At 38.0% G+C, this 22632-nt stretch overlaps 1 protein-coding gene across 1 annotated transcript in view; it reads right to left on the bottom strand.

Annotated features, from left to right (window-relative positions):
* RP1 (RP1 axonemal microtubule associated) overlaps positions 1–22632 on the bottom strand; it is a 354720-nt gene that overhangs the window by 283758 nt on the left and 48330 nt on the right. The window contains exons 3-4 of the mRNA XM_059724092.1: positions 12100–12747; positions 9740–9911 (exon numbers count right to left, since the gene is read on the bottom strand). Coding sequence (XP_059580075.1) covers positions 9740–9911; positions 12100–12735 — 808 coding nt within the window. The 5' untranslated portion in view covers positions 12736–12747. The remainder of the gene's footprint in view (positions 1–9739; positions 9912–12099; positions 12748–22632) is intronic.

Genomic DNA, 22632 nt, shown 5'->3' on the forward strand with positions numbered 1-22632 from the left:
AATAGTCTCATTTTTATCTTTTCTGTCAGAACATTCCTGATCTAAAATATGATCTCTATCTTTAGAAGTTACACTATAAACAGTTAAGTTAGATTCTCCTCTAGTCCCTGATTCTTCATTACTGAGTGAAGTATCTCTGATTTTATCTTGAGATTCACTTAATGAATTATCAGATTTTTCTTCATGCTCTTCACATACTTCTCCTTCTGAAGTGAAGCTACAATTACTTGAATTAGTATTACCCATTTTTTTATCTTCTACCTCAGAGGTTTCTTGCTGTAAAATAGATTCAGTATCACTGGACGTTACACTATCAATGGTTGAGTTCGGTTCTTTTGAAGTCCATGATTCCTCATTATTGAATGATGTATCTGTGCATTTATCTTGGTATTCTTGTAATGAACTATCAGTTTTTTCTTCATTTCCTTCAAATTCTTCTATACTTGAGGTAAGGATATAATTATTTGAATTTGCACTGGCCTTATCTTTATCTTTTGTGTCAGAACATTCCTGATCTAAAATATGATTTATATCTTTGGAAGTTACATGATCAACAAATGAATTAGGCCCTTCTGAAGTCCCTGATTCTTCATTATTGAATGAAGTATCTGTGATTTTATCTTGAGAGTCTCTTAATGAACTATCAGCTTTCTCTTCATTTTCCTCATGTACTTCTACATTTGAAATAAGGATACAATTACTTGAATTAGTATTACCCTCCTTTTTGTCTTCTACTTCAGTATTTTCTTGCTCTAAAATATGGTCTTTATCGTTAGAAGTTAAACCATGAACACTCAAGTTAGGCTCTTCTGAAGTTCCCAGTATTTCATTGCTAAATGATATAGCTGTGATTTTATCCTGAGATTTTTGTATTGAACTATCCCCTTTTTTTGCATTTTCTTCAGGCACTTCTTCATTTGAGATTAGACTACAATTACTGAAATTAGAATTAGTATCTTTTTTATTTACCCGACTTCTGTGAGCACCCGAATCATTCAGATCTGAGGTCGTCTGTACCTCATGAGAGCTTTCACATCTATCTGTCATTTCTTGCACTTCAGCATTTGCCCCAAAATTTAACACGCTTTTTCGAATGCAAGTCTCAATGGAGTCATCATTCTCATGAAACCTTGGAACTTCCTGAATTCCAGCTGTGGAAAGGTTTTCGCTGCAATGTTTAGAATCTGGCTTTTCTATGTCCTTCTCAGAGCATAAGAAACTACTGGCTACTGATTCTTGTAAGTTTAGGACAGCTGTCTTTAAGTCATGAGCTTTTTCTCTGACAGCAATTTGTTTTAGAAACTGCAACAGTGTAAATATTTCAGACCCTGCATGGGTAGTTTTTTGATCATCATCTTTGTTTGTGCCAGTCAAATTCTCCTTTAAATTCAGTACAAGTAGCCAAGCTAGGAAGAGACTGGGGGAAGAACCAAGAAAAGAAAGAGAACAAAAATCTTTAAGACCACATGATTTTTCTATACATCCACTATGAGCACTCTGAATGCTCAGTACAGTTGACTGTATCTGGCGTAGCAACATGCTAGACATACAATCATTTTGAGCATCAGTTCCAATGTTACCAACAATTTTTGAATCAACTTGAACAGAAACATCAGCCATTTTCCTTTTATCTGCATTAATATCTTGAGTATCAATTTCTGACTGCAACTTCTTTCTATTTTTTTCATGTATTTCATTATACACTTGTAGATTCGTATTTTTTTGGAAATCTGACTCTACTAAATACTTGGCTTCTTCCATTATTGCTGTATTAGCATTAGTCAAACAGTCAGTTTCATCACCACGGGTCTCTTGGGTGGATTCTTCAGTTGCTTCCATTTCACTGAGAGGCATTATTGACCTTTTGGCTAGATTACATTCAATCACAGTGTTTTTACCAGTTACATGAACCTTATTTGCTATAAGCATAGTATCCGTATCTGCGAGGTTGATATTTTCTATTGGAAAATGACACATTTTACTATTTGTTATATTCCCTTCTTTTCTGCTTATTGGAGTTAATTTTTCTGAAGGCAAAACAGTATTTGAAAACATATTTTGTAGCCAACTTTGAACATAGTTTTCAAGGGAACATTCAGCAGCCTTGTCTGGAAAATGCTCTTTCTTCAGAGAATCTAGTGTATCAGCTCCTTCTGACATACTTATTTTATTTTCAGTGATGCAGAGCTGCTTCTTCTTTTTCTGTTTTTTCTGCTTCTTCCAAGATTTGTGTGAACCATCTGAAAGAATATTCCCCTTTTCTATTTCTGAACTATGACTATTTGCCACTTCTGTCAATGACTTTGATTCAACTAAAGAATTTTGTGTTGCTTCTACAGGATTAATAGAGTGACATGTGCCTTCATTTTCATTACCCAACTCATTTTCTCTATATTCAGTTTCATGTTTTAAATCGGCTACTAAAACATCATGCTCAGTTTCTAGTGACTGTGGCAAACTAAATTTTTCACCCCTTTTGGATTTTACTTTGGTCAGCTGTCTATTAGCTTTTGTTTTTTTAGTAGATAATAATCCATCTTGTTGTGGTTCCACTGAAGCCTGAGAAGATACCTCATTTTCAGAACCTATATTTTTGTTTGAACTAATAGATTTATCAGAGATATTGACAGAAAATCCTATTGCTCTTTTCTGAAGCATTTCAGAGTATGTGTCCGTAACCTGAGATGTAAACTCCAGTGCATTTTCACTTGCAATGCACATTCCTTGAGACATTTCCTCACTCTGAACAGTTCCTTCTTCTGTAATATCACTACCTTGTTGACTGTGGGGTGAATGTATATCTTGTTCCAGATAATGTAACGGTGGCTTTTTCTTTTTCTTCTTCTTTTTTTTGTTGATGGACAATGGAGGGTAACTTTCATCAGTGGGATGTATTCTCCAGTCACATTCAGGGTTGACACTTAATTGATTGTCTGTCTCAGCAATAGTAGAAGATACTTTTGTTACATTTATTTTCTCCAGAGGAGAAATTTTAGTACTTGTTGATACTGTTGCATACATCTGATTGTTTCCAGTACAAGTTGTGTGAATGGTTCTTTGAAAAGAAGGTAATAAATCAGATGGCTTACATATTCTGTCTTTATTTTGTGGCTGAGGCAATTCTGAATACCTGATGGAAGACCTCGATGGCCTTTTTATTTCTTTATTTTCAGCTGGCACATAAGGAGAACGTATGTTGTCTGCTGAAACTGGCCTAGTTGCATGATAAATTCTTGAAGAAGGCGTAAAACTTTTGCAGCCTAATACTAAACTGCTACGTATGCCTTCCTCCACAACTGATTTCTCCAAAATGTCCTGAAGTAATGTGTCCTCATCAGGCATCTCTAATGTCATTTTCTTGGTGGTTTCCATTAACGCACATCTTTTGTGGTTTACGTTAATTGACATTTCTCCGCTTTTTTTGTTTTCTAAGGAAAGATCTACTAAATCATTATCACTAATTTCACTGAGATTTGGATTATTGATACTTGATTTTTTGCTGCTAGAATGGCTAACCATGCAATACGCAGACTTGCTTTCCCCATCATCTGTTTCTTCACTATAGGAAAATTGTCCTACCATCTTTTTCTGAACTACATTGTCAGATGCCACAGTGACACTTTCAACTAATGCTTTATTTTGTCGCACTCTTCTTGGCCCTGGTGTAGGAGGTCTATAAAAATGAGGCCTGACTTTATCCTCTGGTATGTTGCTTATATCCATATTTGAAGACGGGTTTTGACAGATGTTATAATCACAACTTTTTAAATCAGGTTCTGATTCTTTACTGATCTCTTCTTTGTTGATCTGCTGCAATGCATCACCCTTATTATTATTGTACTTCTCCAAAAGAGGAGGCTCTGTGGGCTTTAAACATGCTGCTATATTTAAATCAGTTAAACAATCTTTTGTGCTCATTGGTGAATTGCAAATCTCAGTATTTTTATTACTAGAAAACCCAGCACGACTGACTGTGGTTGTCCATTTTATTGTTTCTTCCTCTTTTATCTTGAATTGAACCTTCATCTCAACTGTCATACTGCCATCTTGATTAAGGTGAACAGATTTCTCAATGTCATCCTCACACTGTGCAAAGGACAAATCTTCACTGGTATGGGAATGATTTTCTGCTAAGCCCATATAATTATCTGGTACATAAGAGGAATCTGAGTTGTTATCATTGCTGTAACCTTTCTCAGAAGAAACTGAGTAGATTTGAGATCTTGAGCTTGAAGCCAACTGAGCGCTCACTTTCAGTATTCACATTGAAAGCACCCACGTCCACAACATAAGATGGAAAGTGTAGAAGACATAACATTCATAACATCCAGATGGATAAACAGCAGACAGGCAGCAAAGAAAGGAGACAGAAAAAAAGGGAAGAAAATTAGTGAAAAAGAACCCAAAGAAGGCTATTTAGGTGAAGGAAGAGTGGGTTTGATTTAAGTATTGAACTATAAAGAAAACTATTTAAATCAGTGAATTAAATCCTCTAATTCATTATGTACTTATTAATAAGAGAAACATAAGAGAATTTTATGAAGGGTTAAGGATTTTTCCTCTGGTGCCCTTCATTTTATTTTGCTGCTGGGCTCTTTGAATAACTGTAAGTTTAAAGTCTCTGATAGGCTGAATGCTCTCAGTTCCCACTGAATTGGTAATGTAATATGCTCCATGCCTTTAACAGATGCCCAGATCTTCAAATGATTGAGCTTTTTCTTTACTCCCTTCCCTACAATTTAATAGACATAGATGAATTAATTTGCTCTCTGAATGTGTGTTAATACATAACAACACTAATGTTAATGGGTGATAAACCTTTAAATAAAAGTGAAAATAAATCTCTCAGTTTCAGTTTCTAGGCACTGTCCTCTATAGCCTCTAGAGGCTCTACAACTGTGTCAAAGAAAAGCTGAAGAGAATGGTTGGTTGAATGGGCTAAGCTGACTTCCTTGTTCTCTACTGTTAACTTACTAACATTAAAGTGTCAAGGGAAGATTATTTCTCCTTTCCAGACTGTAAATATCGACAATCCAACCTTCCTCTGTTTCTTACACTTTCCTCCTAAACTCTGCTAGAAGGTTCCTTGCTGTCCATGACCCCAGTGGGCATAAAAGATGAGAAAGAGATAATGCCAAGGCATCTGACCAGTCTTGACTTATGTGAGTAATCCTTGCTTATGTGTGTGGTGCCATTGACTAGTCATATAAATAAAATTGTATAATCAGGCCTGTACATTATACTTCTTCATAAAGTTGTACATTAAAATACTGAACCCAATATTTCTAAGAAGATTGTAATTTGCAATTACAAAGCAAACTATATGGTATAATACTCAAAGGCCTGGTCCCAAGTTCAGAAGAGCCAATAGGATTATTCCCATTGACTTAAAAAGGCTTTGCATCAGGCTCTCAATGTATTTGCACAAAATTTAAATATTTCTTAACTGTGTTTTTACTACTCTGAACAAACTCAACTCTGACAAAAATTTCATCTATCTTTATTAAAGTAAAACAATAGGCAGGAGAGCAAAAGAATGCAAAGTGAAATTTAACCAGAATTTTCTAAGTGATTTTCTTTTCTTAGAAGGTGTTATGTGCAAGTAAAGCCATTAGTGCACACAGTCAGAATCTGAGACATACATGAAGACATTGATAACAAATAGGCAGACAAGGTTCCTTGGGTGAATTTGATATCTTTTATTAGACCAACCCAAATGGTTGGAGAATAATTATTAAGCAAGCTTTCGGGTTCAAAAACCCTTCATCAGGTTTTTGAACCCAAAAGCTTGCTTAATAACTATTCTCCAACCATTTGGGTTGGTCTAATAAAAGATATCAAATTCATCCAAGGAACCTTGTCTGCCTATGTCCTTAGACCAACACGGCTACAACCTAAACCCTTGAAAACAAATATATACTCTCAAATAGGAGCATTATACAGTCATTGGAACTTATTTTAAATGTTTCAAATATGTCTCTAATCCAATAAAACAGGCTTAACATTGATTTGACTTCAATGGGACTGTTCCTAGCTTAAAATTAAAAATATTCTTTTCTCAGGGGAATTTTTAGATGTATAGGCTTTCACGAGTACACTTGTCACTGCTATATATACAAACATACAAATTTAGATTTCTTGACTTGCACGTGCTTTTCAGTGCGCTACCTAATTTCTATTTCAGGGACCACAGACCTTTCATAAGAAAAATCTCATTTTTACAGCCTTTAAGAAACAGAATAGAAATAAAGTTCCTATAAATTTACTTCATGGTCTCAGATACAGCACTTATTGTTAAACACACAAATTAATTGAGTTTCAGGAAGTTTAGATGTTGGAACTTTTCAGATCTCCCAGCTGCTTAAGTTGTTTCTTTTTTTAAGAAAAAGAACATACTTAATTAGTGAATCCAATTTATCAAACAACAGAATTAACATTTAAAGATGCATGTGACCCCCCAATATATACATAAAGATAGACACTTATATTCCTTCAGCAGTGCTCCCTTAACCCAAGTCAATGTCCACAGGAGTCTGTGTTCTTTTCTCTCCTTTCAGTTTCTCACAGTTCCTTTATGTTTCAGTTGATGTTAAACGTTTCCATTTCTTTATCTCTCTGCAATAATTCACCCACTCTTTTTCCCTTAGAACTCTGCATAATTCAGATTTCACTATTTTCTACTCATCTCTGCTCTTAAATGTATTACAAATTTGTTCTTAAATACTTTTGCCAGAGCCTGACGAAGGGACTTTGATCCTGAAAGCTTGCAGAAAAGGACAGTTTCCTTGCCATTTCCCTGTTGGTCTAATAAAAAGTATCATTTTGGAACCAAGAGTTCTAGTTTTTTGTATAGCTCATAGAACATGCACTTTCCTTCAATATTCAAAAAACTTTCTCAAATTTTCTAGTTTGAAGGCAGAAGATTATTTTTTAACAAATTCCAAAAATGCCCACCACATTTCCAAGTAAGCATCTTTTTTCTTTCTCCCCTATTGGACACTAGCTTGATAGGGCAATATTTCCATTACTAAAGCTTCCCAAACTTTTAAAAACCTGTCAGTGATTTCAGGGGTGTCACTTCTCTTTCATCTTTGCAGCCACTAGAAGGTGAGTGATCAATTCCTTGCAACTCTTATAAGTTTCAGTGCTCTCATGAAAGTTCAACAGGAACATTGATGTTGCCATCTGATTATTTCCCTTACCATATCTCCAGCCTCCTTCCAGAACAGTTTAACTCTGGGATACAGCCACCACATGTGGTAGAATCTTCCTAACTGACTGTGATTCCTGCAACTTTTGTCTGTTCCTGTACCATAAATATGTTTAATTCTGAGTGGAGCAAGATACCATTAATATGGGATTTCTTAATTATTTTATTATTGTACTAATGGATATTTGAGGATCATTGATTCAGATGGCCTCCCATTCTTCAGCACTAATTTCTAATCCAGTGCCATTAGCCCACTATGTCAAAAACAGCATTTTCTCTTCTATATGGCTATTTAAAATTGCTTTATATAGTGCAGACAATAGGTCTGTGTGTCTCATAAGTGTAACCAATATTTTCTCAAATTTGTCAAATTTCTACTGAGGTTTACCTTTCTTTGGGAATGTGTTGAAAAAATCTCTCTATTGCAGGCATTGGAAAAATGGGATTTTTGTGTCACCAGTGTTATATTTCTTCAAAATATCTAAATATATTTTCTTCAAATAATTGTCTAAAATATATAATACTAATATGTTCCCAGATATTAATGCTTCCTAATAAACTATAAGGATTAAATTCAGTGTTATTATATATAGGTGCTAAAGGGGATGGGTAAGAGCTTAATTTCTTATTTGTGTTATCCCAGGTTTTCATTAGTGTTCTCATAAAGGGGTGATTATATACTGAATTTGGCCTGGAAAAAAATTTTTAGCCATGGTAATATATTAAGTTTTACTGTTAGACAATATTGTTGCTCTATCTTTACCCAGTACTTACTGTATACTGGTGTTATCCAATTCACTAAATTTCTAAATTAGCTGCTTTAAAAGTAATATTTAATACTTGGAAGGATCATTGTTCCCTTTTGCTGATGCCTTTGCAGAATTGGATTTCTTAATCTAGGTTTCTTATTTCTTATAAATTTATTTATCAGAGTCTGCTATTCATCTAAGAGATTTGTTGGTACTATAATAGGTAGGGTTTGGAACAGAAAATTAATTTGAGTTAACATATTAATTTTAACTGCTGTAATTCTACCTAACCATAACATTTCATGTTTTAATGAGTTTTCTAAGTCTATGTTAATTCTTTCAGTCAAAGGAATATAACTAGAACTTTACAAGTCCCTGCCATTTTTAGTAATATTCACCATTAAGTATTTTAACAAAGTAGCAACCCATTCATATTTACAGCTTGCTTATGTTTTCTAGTGCTGCCAACCTATATCTCTGACTATAAGCAAAATTTGGATGGGAAAGAAAAACATTTTGACAACCTTTGTTTGTTTTTCTTGAGACATTCAATTTCCTCAAAACATTCTTACATTCTTAATTGATTCATCATATTTTGATTTCAACATTTTTACTTGATTCATCAGCTATTTTCTGCAAAGTCCTGGTGAGGTAGGAAGAAAATCTGTGCAGGCCAGGGGATATCACGGTAGGCTCAAAGAGTCAGGTGGAGAAAAGCTAAAATGAATAGGTCTGGTGGGAACATGACAGACTGAGCAGGATGTAGAAGAGGTCTCTACAGGTAAAGCCTAGTATCTTGTGTAGAGGCTTAGCACCTAAAAAGCTTCTTTTCACAACAAGGCTTCAGAATCACGGAAAGCCTTTCATATTCCAGTGACTTAGTGCAGAGATATTTGACACCTCCAGCACTGCTTCCTGGGCTTTCAGCCCTTGGGGAAGTCATGCCAACAGAGCCATACCAAAGGAGCACTCCAATATGGGAGTGCACCCATATAGGTACCTGGCATTGATAAAATAGTTAGTCTGTTCCTCATCTATGTAAACCAATGCAAACCAAGGTGTAAACCTAAATACACTGTAACTTATGAAAGCCTTTCATAATCTACATTCAGTCAGGACTCATGTATATATAGAAAATAAGCATAGTCAGAAGTCAGGCTGCATATTGGTTGTTCAGAACAAGGCTGAAGATACTTATAAGCAGTAAGTGGTAAGAAGGAGGTAACTGAGGTTGAAAGGAGGTGTATAGGTGAAGCAACAAATGACTTGCTTTTTCTGATTTGCACTGGTTGACTACAGGCACGTATGGAACTAGGGATAATGACAAAGTACTCCTTTTAATTTACTAAACTAAGTTCTGAACACTGCACAGTAAGTTAGAAAATTCAAACAAAGGAGCCATGCAATTCTTTAAAGCAGCTGTGGGTTTTCTTGTAGCCATGGTTATAAGCAGCATGGACAGGGTGATGTGACTACATTAACCACAAGGAGCACATTTTATAAAAAATGCTTCAGATCTTTGTATGTGTGTTCAAAATAATTCAGTTTAAAAGGAAATATGCCTACTAGCTGAGCTATTAACAGAAACTTCAACTCTAAATAGAAAATTAATTTTCCTCCCATGTTTGCAAGACAAAGTCTAAGTAAAAACAAACAGTTTGTTTCAACTAGCCTTTTTGAAAACCCTTGACCCCAGTCATATTTCTATTATTTCTTTTTATATTAAAGCTTGAAAGAGATAAATCACTTGAGAAAATGTAAAATAATTAAATGGACTTACTATTTCCACTCTCTGACTTGACATTTGCTTTTGGATACACACGATTGGATATCCCAGGCAATCTAGCAGGTAGAGAATACCTATGAGGATCATAAGTGCTTGGTTTAAAAGGCTCTCTCCCAGCTGCCACAACAACGCCAGAGCACATTACTAGGGCATGAAGATTAGGTATCTGAAAAAAAGAACATCAAATTCTCTGCATTAGTAACTAGCAGTAGTAATACAAAGGGCTTCTTCTCTTCATCTTGTTTGTTCCTTTCTTCACTATATTTATATAGCGTTGCAGCCAGCTGTTAAATAGGTACTATATTTCATACAGGGGCAGATCCAGAGTGGGTGCAGTAACATGGTCACACCCTTTTTTCATACTACACTGTAGAAACAGCAGCCAAGGAATTTGAATCCCCGAAATAGGTAAGAATCCACCCCTCTCCACACCTGCTTCTTTCCATTCTGTGCTCAGTGGCACTTCCCCTTCCCTTCCACTCCTGACTCCCCAGCCTTGTATACAACTACCACTGACCTACTGACTCAGAGGCAGGAGGGAGCTTCAGAGCGGCTGTGCAGGGAGTCAGGCTCAGTGGGGAAAAGTAGCAGCAGGCAGGTTCCCTCTTCCTGCCTGGACCCTCTGGGTGTTCTCTACCAGCCTGAGAGCAGGCACAAGGAAAGGGAACCCAGGCACTGCCACTGCTGTGCCCATCCAAACATGACTCCTTGTGCAGCTGCTCTCCATTGCCCTGACTGGAGTGGAGACAGAGTGCCTGGGACAGCAACAGTGGTATCAGGTGGATCTCCCCTTCCTTCTCGTCCTTTACCCAGAGGGCTAGGCAGGGATGGGAACTGAGCAGAGTGGGGTGCGACAGAGTATGCAACTTGTAAAGATTCTTACCTCTTGTGGGCACTTAAAAAAAGTCTATGGCTGCTGCTTCCATGGTGTGGTGTGCCCCCCCCATGGGAAGTGGGGAGGCTGGGAACTGAGGTGCAGCCACCCCTGCAGTGCCACTTGTTGCTCCCACACACCCCTTTTAAAAATCTCAGAGCTGCATATGACACTATATTCCAGTATTTCAATACTAGGCCTGTGTTCTATGAAAGCATGTATATAAATAGGATGATTTTGAGAAGCAGTGCTTCCTAGAAGTTCATTTTAGATATAGAATTTGTTTTACCCCAGTAGAGGGAGTGAATGGGTGCATCTACATGTAAATATCAATGTGACATAATAAACTCCGTTGTAGTTCATGCTGGAGTTTATTTCTCCCAGGTGCAGTGTTTACACATGCATTGCACTGGAGTAAATAACTCCACCATGGGACAGTACTTGTATCTGGCAGTACTAACCTACAGCAGAGTTAGTTAGTTTATTCTGGACTAATAGTTCCTCATGCATAGACCAGTTATGCTGTACTGCAGAGCTGATTAGGCAACTGCACCATAAGCATCTTGTCTAGATGCACCCAATCGCCTTGAAGCCAGAATATATGTGTGTATGAAGCTGTGAACAGAAATTACATCCATCCTGAGAGAATTAATTTTCTCCTGCAACAATTTGCAATCATTCAGACATCCATTTCTGTCTCATTCAAATGGTAACAAAGAAAGATTTCAGTCGTTAAAAAATAAAAGACCTAATATAGGTAGATATTGCCTAAAGCAACATCTTGCTGTTGAGTATTACATGCAGTATAGAAATCAGGGTAAAAATCTAGCTTAATTAATACATGAGCTGCATCCTAGCAATGTGGGAGCCACACATGAGATCCAGTTTTGACATCTGGGCATAGTCCTTTGCTTCTGCACCAGCTAGTACATTTTCACGGGGGAGATGGGCATAGCTCCAATGGGGTGGATGGGTAAAGCAGTTTCTTTTTCAGCATTGACAGATCCTCACTACTTAGATGAATAGAAGTAGAATTCAAAACTACCACTGCTTAATGTACATCCCACAGACATGCAGGGTTTTGGGACTGCTACATGTACCTGGATGTGCATATAAGTTTGAGTGTACGCCTCTGAGAGCACCAAAAAAATAAAAATAAAACCAGCTTGTGAAGCAGGAACACTGATTAAATTAGACAGAGAAGAAAGCATTTTTAGAGAAAACTGATCTTTCATCATGTTCAGTTAAAAATTCCCTAGCTTCCAATCTATACTGTACAAGATTTGTCTGGTTTTCTCAGAACCTGAGGAATTTGGAAGGACCCTCACTGTAGAGGGGTAAAAGACAGCTGAAAGTTAAGGCACAGGGAGCTTCTACTGATGGCCAATCAGGCCATCAAACCAATAATTTGATTTTTCCTGGCTATATTCTTGAAGCAGCCATTGTGATAAACATTACTGATGCCATTTCTTATTCTTACCTTTCTGCCATCGGTGGTATATAGCTTTGCAACTGGATATTGCATCGACTCACTGATATAATCCAAAAATGCCTCAAAGTTTTGAGTGCTCTTTTTACCCAGAACTATTGTGCGCCTGATTCTCACATTTCCATTTTTGAAAACGAGCAGCTTTTTAGGGATTGTTATTTTGACAGCACCATCTCTCTGCCCTTCATTCTCCCTGGCTAGCTGCACTACTCGGCGACGAGCACTAACAGGCCTGCTGATCTGCCAGGGCAATGGCTTCTTCCTCGCCTGCTCCAAGTTAATAGGCTTTATTTTCCTCTGATGAGAACAAATGTAAGACTTTCCATCTTCAAGGTCTTCCAAATTGGTGACACTGTGTCTTCCTTGTGGTGTACTAATATTTCTCACCCCAAAAGGTAATGGAACTCTTTTGGACAAGCTGTCCAGCAAGGCATCAAAAGTTTTGAAAGTTCGATTGTTAACAACCATTTTGATCCCATTAAACTGAGGATCTCCACTTTTATAGAAACAGATTCGTTTGGCCACAACAGGCTCAGTGACATTGAGGTGTCGAGTAGACAAAATCTGTTCACTTTCCGCTGAATTTGGCTGAAACACTGAATGACTGGGTGAAGGTGTTTCACTCATTCTGGCAAAAACCTGGAAGAAAGAAAAGATGGATATAAAAATTTTCTTTGTAGTAATAATGCAGGCCTCAAAAGGTGCAACAGCAGAATTTACTTAAAAAAAAACAAAACCAGCAGCAGTGAATCTCATCAAACTTGTTATTTTAAATGGTTCCAGCCCATTATCTATCTCCAGTGTAACTTAACTTTCATTATCATTTTGAGACAACAGCTCTTGTATTAAGAAAAGGTACCTTGTCAGATCCAAATGGTAGTTAAATGCTTGGGTTTTGTGTTGTTTTTTGTTATATATTGAAAAAGATATTCACAGGGTGGAGGGAGTTTATACCTAGGCACAAGCCATAAGTCAGTCCAAGACAAAACTGAAAGACAACAGATTATATTCCGATCTCACATACATTAGGTTTACACCAGTGCAGTTCCCTTGATTTCAGTAGATGTGGTCCTGATGTACTAGAGTATAAATTAGTACCAGAATGAGGCCAAATATGTTTTGAGTAATTTTTGGTGGCTATAATTAATGGTCAGTATTATAAATTGTGACATTGTTTGCTTTTCTACAAACTTTACCTTTCAGGATATATAAATCAACATAAATGCAAATATTGAAGTAGGGTAAAAAATTGTTGGTCAAGTGTGAAACTATTTTTTTCTTCCTAGGGGACAGAGTCTTAAATCAGTTTAATCCTATATAAAAGACAAAACTAGTTCAGGTGCTTTTCAATTAAAAGAGAAGTTCTCAGTAATTAAAGCTATACAATTCTGGTCATCAAAACAACACGCTATTTCTGACAACAGGATAAAGGTAGATCAGGAGCTTTAAAAATGGGGGGCACTACTACTAGTTTCTTTCTGCATACATATGTTCTGCATACTGTTTATTTAGTGGCAAATCCTTATATTCAGCAATACACTTTATTTTAACTAATTGCTTGCCCAAACCACAGTGTATGGGAAAATGTGACTTGTTAATAAACGAGCCTCATTGTGGAATATGCAGCATCTGTTTAGGACAGAATAACCAAATAACCTACAGTAAATACTTTAATTGCATTATCTTGATTAATCTGCCTCCTTTGGTTATCCCATATTTCTCTTAAGGAAACTGAGGAAAGGCATTTTTTTAAAGGACATCTCTCACAACATAGATATCAGCTCAGGGACTAAAAAGAAATCATCACCACCTTTAGAAACAATTCAGGTTCCAGGGAAAGTCAGATTTGAAAAGATTATATCTTGTTGCTCCTTGTACTTTTTCAATGAAGCACTGTTTTAAGGCTGAGCTCTTAGTACTCACTATGAATCAACATCTTTTTATTTCAAAATTTCAATATTCAATTGTCAAATTATTTCTTTTGAAAAGAAGCCAATGTGATGGAAGAGAAGTGACTTTAACAGGTCATCTACATAGCAAGTGGTACATCCCTAAAAACCTGTCAGAACCATGCAGACCAGGGCTGATCTCATTTGATGATATTTAATTGTTCCATTTAAGTCATACAGATAAAAATTCTAGACATCCCAATTAATAGGTACCTCTGTAGGTAGACTGCTGTTTCAGAGCTGCTGAGTTCCACAGCTTCCACCAAAATTAGTGAAAGTTGTGGGTACTCAGCAGCTCTGAAAAGCAGACTTATTAATCAGCGATCTAAAGATCAATAGAACGGATATATCAGGGGTTATTAATTAGGGATCTAAAGATCAATAGAACAGATTTTATATAAGATCAATAGAACAGAGATAGACACACAGATAGACAGAGCCTTCTATTGATCCTGTTCTATTGATCCTGTTCTATTGATCCTTAGATCCCTGATTAACCAGTATGCTTATTAATATATATATTATATATTTAATATATCTGTAATATATATCTGTTCTATTGATCATATATATATATATATATATATATATATATATATATATAATAGATCTTATATACAATAAATATATATAAATAAATATAAATTAAAACTACGGGCCCTGTTTTCCCATGCAAAGGAAACCACAGCAGCAAGAACTTTGTTGAAGTGTTATAAACCCACGGAAGAGAGAACTGGAGATAGTCTTTTCCTCAAATTTGTAAATATCCCACACACAGCAAGGTGAGTCAGTGCTGCGGGAGCATCTAGGACAGGGGGGTGGCAATGTTTTTGGGCAGAGTGACAAAAAACCCCTTGACTTGTAAGAAGTTGGTGTGCCAGGCGTGGATGGCAGGGGAGGTGCAACGAGCCCAATCCCCAGCCCCTTCCGCACCCTGAGGGGCATATGCCAAGCAAAATGCCTTTGTATGCCATGCTCTGACACCTATTGCCTACCCCGATCTAGGATGTAACCACTTCATATACCGGGCTTTCTACCAGACATTCTCAGTGGAAATCCTTGTTGGAGCTAATAATATTGCTAGTTGCAGCACAATTCTCCTTTTGTGGCTTCAGAACAAATGTGCAGGTATAAAATCAATGGCAGCAGGTTTTTGAGTGGCCCCAACAATCCCAACCCCTCAGTCAACTGGCAAGGAGAAGCTGAGGTCACTATTCCAGCTCAAGTAGAATAGTAACTTTGGGAAAGCTATAAATGCTGCATAGTAGTCATACACAATGGTCTCAGCTGGCAGCAAAATTTACTACCTCTGCTCTCCACCTCTATGGAGTATGATTATGCACACTTTATGAGGATGCAGTGGATACTATCCATCTACTTATAAACTATTAATAAAGCTAAAGAAGGTACTTCATATAGCAACTTACCAAAGGTTGTAGCATTAAAGTTTTAAAACTATTCTCTTCTTTGGAGTTATTTCAATATAATTTTAGAATTTCTTTACACACATACATTATTAAATTTGGGAAACTGATCAAAATTTAAATAAACAGAGATACTTAACTTGCTATTTTATATAGAAATGATCATTAGACACGTTCTGGACATCACAGAAATATTTAGTTCAAATCAAGCAAGCAAGAACCCACAGACAGTGTATAAAAGGATGCCAATGGTTGATTATCATGAACTAAACATGTAAACATGTAAATATATTGCATAGACCTTATTTCAGGCTTTAAGTCATGGTGCTTTCACAATAATAGCTTCATCTTAGCTTACTTTCATTAGGCTCTTCATCATTTAATAATTTTCTTTAGGGATTTTTAAGTAATAAGCACCAGACTTTACAGAACTCAAGATGTCAGAATATATATTTTTACATCTTTTTGTATCTTACGGGGTGTTAAGATTTCTACTCTGTTAGAAAAGAAAACAGAACACAAAACTGATTTCCTGCTTTCTAACAGCTGATACCACTTTCAATTTAAGAATAAGCAAAGCTGGTTCCATAACTTTAGTCTTTTTTCCTTAGAACAGTTTTTCAATAAATAAAGCAAATAATCATATTTCATAATAGTTAATTACTACACCATAGTTTCATTATACTCACCCACGATCACATCTTATGCAAATAAAAGGATAGTCTTTTTGTTTTCAGAGATAGATATTACTGTAGGTACAACTCCCCGTGCTCTATGAAATGAACATCAATCGTATTCTGATAATGCGTAGCTAGAAAAACATCACAATCAATTTGCTTAATCTGTGCTAACATTAATCACCAGACTAGGTTCAAGTTTGGCACCCCTTGTTCAGAGCAGAGAACCTAACTTTTCATTTAGCTAAACTTCTTGCATTACGATTATATTCCTTTTACTTTTGCAATATTCACTTTCATTGCTTTTCTTTTTTAAATTTGTCTTCTGTTTCAAATTTGTTTTTCAAGTAGGATTTATAATGTTGTCACAGAATCACAGAAAATAGAGATGAACCCAAAACAGTAAGGACAGCAGCTAAAATCACCTACTCCAACTCCCTACCAAGATAGGGATGTCCTCTAAAATACATTTTCTACTGATTTTAACTTTAAAAATCTTGAAATGGAGATTCTACTACTTACCTTATGAGCCCATTCACAGTCTTATAGATTTCAGTGTAAGGATATTTTCCTTGGCATGTATTATTTTTCTAAACTGTATGTATTCAACAAATGTCCAGTCCTCCTCCAGTTTTTTGCTAAAGAATAATTTGACTAAACTATTTAAAATCTGTCTATTTTCTATATTCAATCAGCATAGACTCCCACAGCAGTCTTCGCAAGCATCACCATCAACTATAGCCTGACATCCATGATGGATTGTACAGTTCAGCATGATCCAGGATGAATAACATAACATACACTAAAAAAGTGATTTTTTTTCCCGTTTTTTGGCTTATGACACGTTAATGAGAGTATGGATTTACTTCTTATGGAAATACTACCATATTTACTCAAATTTAAAACATCACAACAGCTGCTGCATGGCCAGGCTAGGAACAGAGGCAGCATGAACTCTGTGTTCCCTGCTGGTGGCCAGAATAAGGCCCCAGCTGGAGCTGCAAAGCAAAGGTACTTGGTGATGGGCAGGATCATGGGGGACAGGCAAGAGGGGTGCAAGTGGCAGGAGGAGCAGGAGGCAAGGGGTAGGGGGCAGGCCATTTGACTCACCTACCACCTGCCCCACCCCCACCTGTCCCCAGTACTGTAGCAAGAAAGGGGCAAGCGGGGCAACTACCTCGGGCACCGAAGTGAAGGAGCGCCAACAAGCACTGCCCAACCAGCACAGGGCATGGGACAGAGCTGCAAGCAGCTCATGTGGGGGCATGGGGACGGGGGAAGGGTGGGTCCCTCTGCTGCATGCAGTCCAAGGCAAGCATGGGAGGGCATGTGCCCTCTGGAACGGTGAGCAGCACAGGGCAAGGACGGGCTGCCGCTGCAGGCCTTGCCCGAAGCACCAAACTTCATTGCTATGGTACTGCCTGCCCCTCTGCCACTGCTTGCCCGAGTGCAGCAGTGGGGGACAAGTTTAAGATGACCCTTCATTAATTAGATTCTAGGCATGGAAAATTATAACAAATTTATAATTTTTCCATGTCTAGACTCTAATTATTGGAGCACTATCTGAAATTCAGTCATCTTGGATATTGGTAAATACGGTATGTCCCCAGATGGCAAATGTTCCTTCTAATTTTGACTAGAGGTATAATCCTATTTGAAGCTTCTTTACTTAATCAGGATTACAGCATCTTTTCAATACCAGCTCTGCAGAGCAGCTACAAGTAGAAAGGCTGCTCAGGAGACAGCTCAATTACATGTCACAATGTCTTTTTAAAAATGTTTTTACTTCCTATGTTATTTGTTGGGTGTTTACAGAGGCATTAAATATTTCCTTATTTCAGGCTCATTACCCAGCCTGGTACAATATATAAACACATACATGATATGGGTAAATTGCACAGACATTTTTGTTATAACTATCATTTTCTTCTCTTAAACAGCTTATTAAAATAATCATTTAAGTCCCATATGGATGTCAATTAGTGTAACCGTACTGTTCAAATTCCAGGCAAAATATTCTTTTTCCTACTTAGTTCTTTTCCCCAATAGCTTACTCTGGCTACCAGTATATTAAACTTGTTTATCAAATATTCAATATGTGAGGTTTCACAAGGAGTAAATAATCTTCTAAGGGCTCTGAATTGAAGTTTTGGCTTCAATTTTAAATAAACTTAGCTTCCTTTTAAATATCTGACCTAAAATATCATAGTTCTCCTTATCTAGCCTTCCACTGAATAATCCACTTTTAATAACCAATTAATCTACCAGCTGCATCACTATAATCTGAGACACAACAGATTATACTTCTGTGCCTTTGGTTAAGATAAACAAGTGTTACTGAGGCTGTACCTTCTCTCTTCAATATTTTAAATAGCTCATAAAATTTTCATCAAGATGTCTGCAAGTTAAAGATCTAATACAACCTTCCGTTGCTGGTACCAATACATGTAATGATTGTTTTACAATAAAACAAATGCCATTTCTAGCCCCATGCCTCTTACAAGAAAGGTGAGAGAGAAACCCCTATCAATAGAAGTTATGCTTAATTAAGCTATTCTTGCTCAAAGTTAATAAGCTATGATTTCATCCTAAATCATCTCTGAAACATCACTATTTTTTCGGAAGTGAATTTCCATGCACTGTCCAACTTGATTTCCAATGGTTCTCATTTTATCCCTATGCCTGCTAATCTCAGTCATTGCTTTCTTAGATGACCAATCTTCCTTTCCTTTCCTTATTGGCTCCCTGCTGACTAGGCAAATATTCTTTTTTGGGGTAGTTATTTATCCACTTAAGTTTTGAGCCCTTCACCACATGTTCTCTTTTGTTTAGGATATAAATTCAAAATAGTTTTCACCTCTGATATAAAGAAACTCCAGGCCTCCTCCACATTCGGTTCCCCTTACCTCTTTAGTCTACTTATCTGGAGTGAACTTCTCAAAGTTTAGCCTTTAAAAAAAAACAACAAAACCCTGAGTTGAAGCCCTATTTGATATATTCTTCCATTTAATTTAAATACAATCCACTTGTGATCATTCAATCAAGGTTATTTTTTATGGTCACCTCTTCTACAGCATTCTTACCAAAAGCAAGCTCAAAATAGCATCACTTCTTGTTTCAATGATTTCTTAGATGGGGGGGGAAAGAATCTGTTTGATATTAGTAGTATTTCTTCTCCAGTATGTATCTGGGAAGTTAAAACCTCCCATTACAACAGAATTTCCAGCACTAGAAGCTCTCTTATCTACACCCAAATCTGTATCTATGAGGGCCTGTAAACAGGTTATTGTCATGCAGGCTTGCTTTGTTCTCTTTGGAGCCCCTCAGCCAGTCCTTGTAACACAAAAAATAATCCTTGTCCCAAACAAACAAGTCAATAAAGCAAAACCTTTGGCCTTTTTCCAGGCAGTAGGAAAAGACCCTTTAACTCTGGCCCCTTCTTAAAAGCAAGCTTATTTGAGTTCCAGTCTGCCTCCAAACCACAAACTGCTCTTTCCCCGATTTGAGCTCTCTGCTTTCTCTTCCTTGGGGCTTTTAACTGCCAGATAATCACCCAGAGCTGGGCTCCTGCACCAGGGCCAGAACACCCTGTTACAGGGTTTATAGCAAATCCTTGAAAATTCTCCAGTGGGACATCTTTTACAATCCTTCCCCAAACACTTTTGATGAAAACAAGTTCTGCTTTATCTATACTGTTATTTCTTCTTTCGTGAAAGTCCATTGCATCATTAATCTACAATACTACTCTACCATTTTACTCTTCAATATCTGTGTTCCAGTCCCATTTGCTAATTCAGCTGCTATATTTATTTTAGCCCCCAAAATATTGGACTTCACCTCTTTCTTAATCCTCTATTTTAGTGTATGGAACAGGTCAGATGTTTTTCTCTTTTGTCATACAAATCCCTAGCCATGCTAAGTAAATACTTCCACTAACAGTCACCTAGGTGACTACTGTCCTCAAAGATGTTGTCACAAAACCAGCAAGAATAAATAAATAGCAAAAGATGTAAAACATAGGTGCTCTATATTTCTATTCTCTATACTGTGCTACTGGTATTTGTTGTTTAATACCAGTACAATGACCACCACGCATCTTTCATCTGAAGGAGAAAGGAATGGAGCAGACCTGAATGATCCCTTACCTTCTTCTCAGGGAACATAGTGATAGAAAGGGAATATAGTTAGAGCCTGATCCAGAGGCCACTAACATTAACAGGAGCCTCTCTCTGACTTCAATAGTACTGAATAGGTGCTAACTTCCCACAGATGGGGTAACAATTGTCAGCTAAATAGAAGAGATACTTGCTAGAACTGGGTCCCTGGGAGCACCCAACTGATAGTGTCCTTTTCATTTTGCAGATGCAGGAACAATGAAGCAGCATTTTCTTCACTCTCAGTAAATGAAGAGACTCTGTGCACTACAACTGATGCAATTCTTCTCTCCATTTCAGGGGAACCATTTGCAGGGACAAGACAGCCATAACAACAACATGAGAATGCATTGATATCTGATATCTGTATAGACATCTCATTGATATCCTTTAGTTGTTGGGGACAACTTCTGGTGCAAGTTATGCTCTTATTTACCTGCTGCTCACAAACAGGGAAAAATTGGTGGGGAATGTAGAAGTGGATGGCAACTTGGGCAGCAGTGACCATGAGATGACTAAGTTTAGGATCTTAAGCAAAGGAAAGAAAGAGAGCAACAGAGTAAGGACCCTGGACTTCGGAACAACAGACTTTGACACGCTCAAAGCAGGATCCCCTGGGAGGCCAGTCTGAGGGTGAAAGGAGCCCAGAAGAGCTGGTTGTAGTTTAAAGAAACCTTACTGAGGGACCAGAAACCATCCCAGTCCCCAGGAAGACTATCAAGTAGGGCAGAAGACCAGCTTGGCTTAGCAGAGAACTCTTCAAGTTGCTAAAACAGAAAAAGGAAGCTTACAAAAGGTGGAAACTTGGAAAATGATTAGGAAGGAGTATAGAAGTGTTGCTCAGGCATGCAGGGAAGTCAGGAAGGCCAAAGCACAAGTGGAATTGCAGCTAGCAATGGATATGAGGGATAAGAGGTTTCTACAAGTATGTCAGCAACAAGAGGCAGATCAGGGAAAGTGTGGGTCCTTTACTAAATGGAGGAGGAAACCTACTGAGAGACGATGTGGAAAAGGCTGAAATGTCTTTTTCACCTCAGTCTTTACAGGCAGGGTCAGCTCCCAGATTACTGCACCAGGCAGCCCAGTTTGGGAAGAAGATCAGTGACTCAGTATCTAGTTGGCAGCTGGTATCAAGTGGAGTGACCTGGGAGTCGGTCCTGTAGATGTTCAATATCTTCATCAACAACCTGGACAATGGGAACAAGTGTACCCTCAGAAATTGGAGAGAGTCCAGCAGAGGGACTCCTAAAAGTGGTTAGGAGGCTGGGGCACATGACTTCTGAGGGGAGGCTGAGGGGACAGGGCTTATTTAGTCAGGAGAAGAAAAGACTGGGCGGGGAGTTAATAGCAATCTTCAACTACCTGAAGGATGGTTCCAAAGAAGATGGAGCTAGACTGTTCTCAGTGGTGGCAGATAAAAGAACAATGGTCTGAGCATTGATCTCAAGTTGCAGCAAGGGAAGTTTAAGTTAGATCAGGGGTGGGCAAAATACAGCCCACAGGCTGGATCCAGCCCACCAGGCCATTCTATCCAGCCTGCGGGGCCCCTAAAAAATATTAGAAAATGAATATTTACCTGCCCCGGCAGCCTGTCAAAGATGACAAGAAACAGGGGCAGTAGGACCCAGGGGAAGCCTCAGCAGGACTGAACTGCCCAGCCGCTCCCACCCCCAGCCATTTCATTCCCTTCCCTTCCTGCCCCTGCCCTGCTCCAGCACCACATGGCTGTTGGCTGCATCGCCGGACCAGGCAGCATGAGGCCATGCCAGTATGGAGTGGGGGGGTGGGGGGGAAGCATGTGCATGCATTCATATGTGGTACGTGTGTGTGTATAGGCAGGGACAGTGTGTGTGTGTGTGTGTGTGTGTGTGTGTGTGTGTGTGTGTGTATGCAGCCAGGGATAGTGTGTATAGGCAGGGGCAGAGTGTGTGTGTGTTCATAGGCTGAGTCCCACATGCATACCCCACCATACACATGCACCCACACCCCCCCCCTCACACTACTATACATGTAGACCCCCCATATCCCCTCACACATCCCAGGTATGCAGCCCCCCACAAACCTCATACCAACCTACATCCCACATATCCACACACACATGTGCTCTCTCACCCCACATACCCACACACCCACTGCCCCCCACAAACCTATACCCACCTCCCACAATATACAAGAATAAGACTTCATTTTAAGCTATTGTGCAAGCACCTCTATATACACTACACAAACACATGTAAATCAGAACAAAAATATTTTTTTGAAACCAAAGTAATGAATGCTGTAGACGTTCACTTTTTAGAATATAATTTAGTATTTTTCT

This window comes from Alligator mississippiensis, chromosome 3 (genome assembly GCF_030867095.1).
Source record: "Alligator mississippiensis isolate rAllMis1 chromosome 3, rAllMis1, whole genome shotgun sequence".
NCBI classification, from domain to species: domain Eukaryota; kingdom Metazoa; phylum Chordata; order Crocodylia; family Alligatoridae; genus Alligator; species Alligator mississippiensis.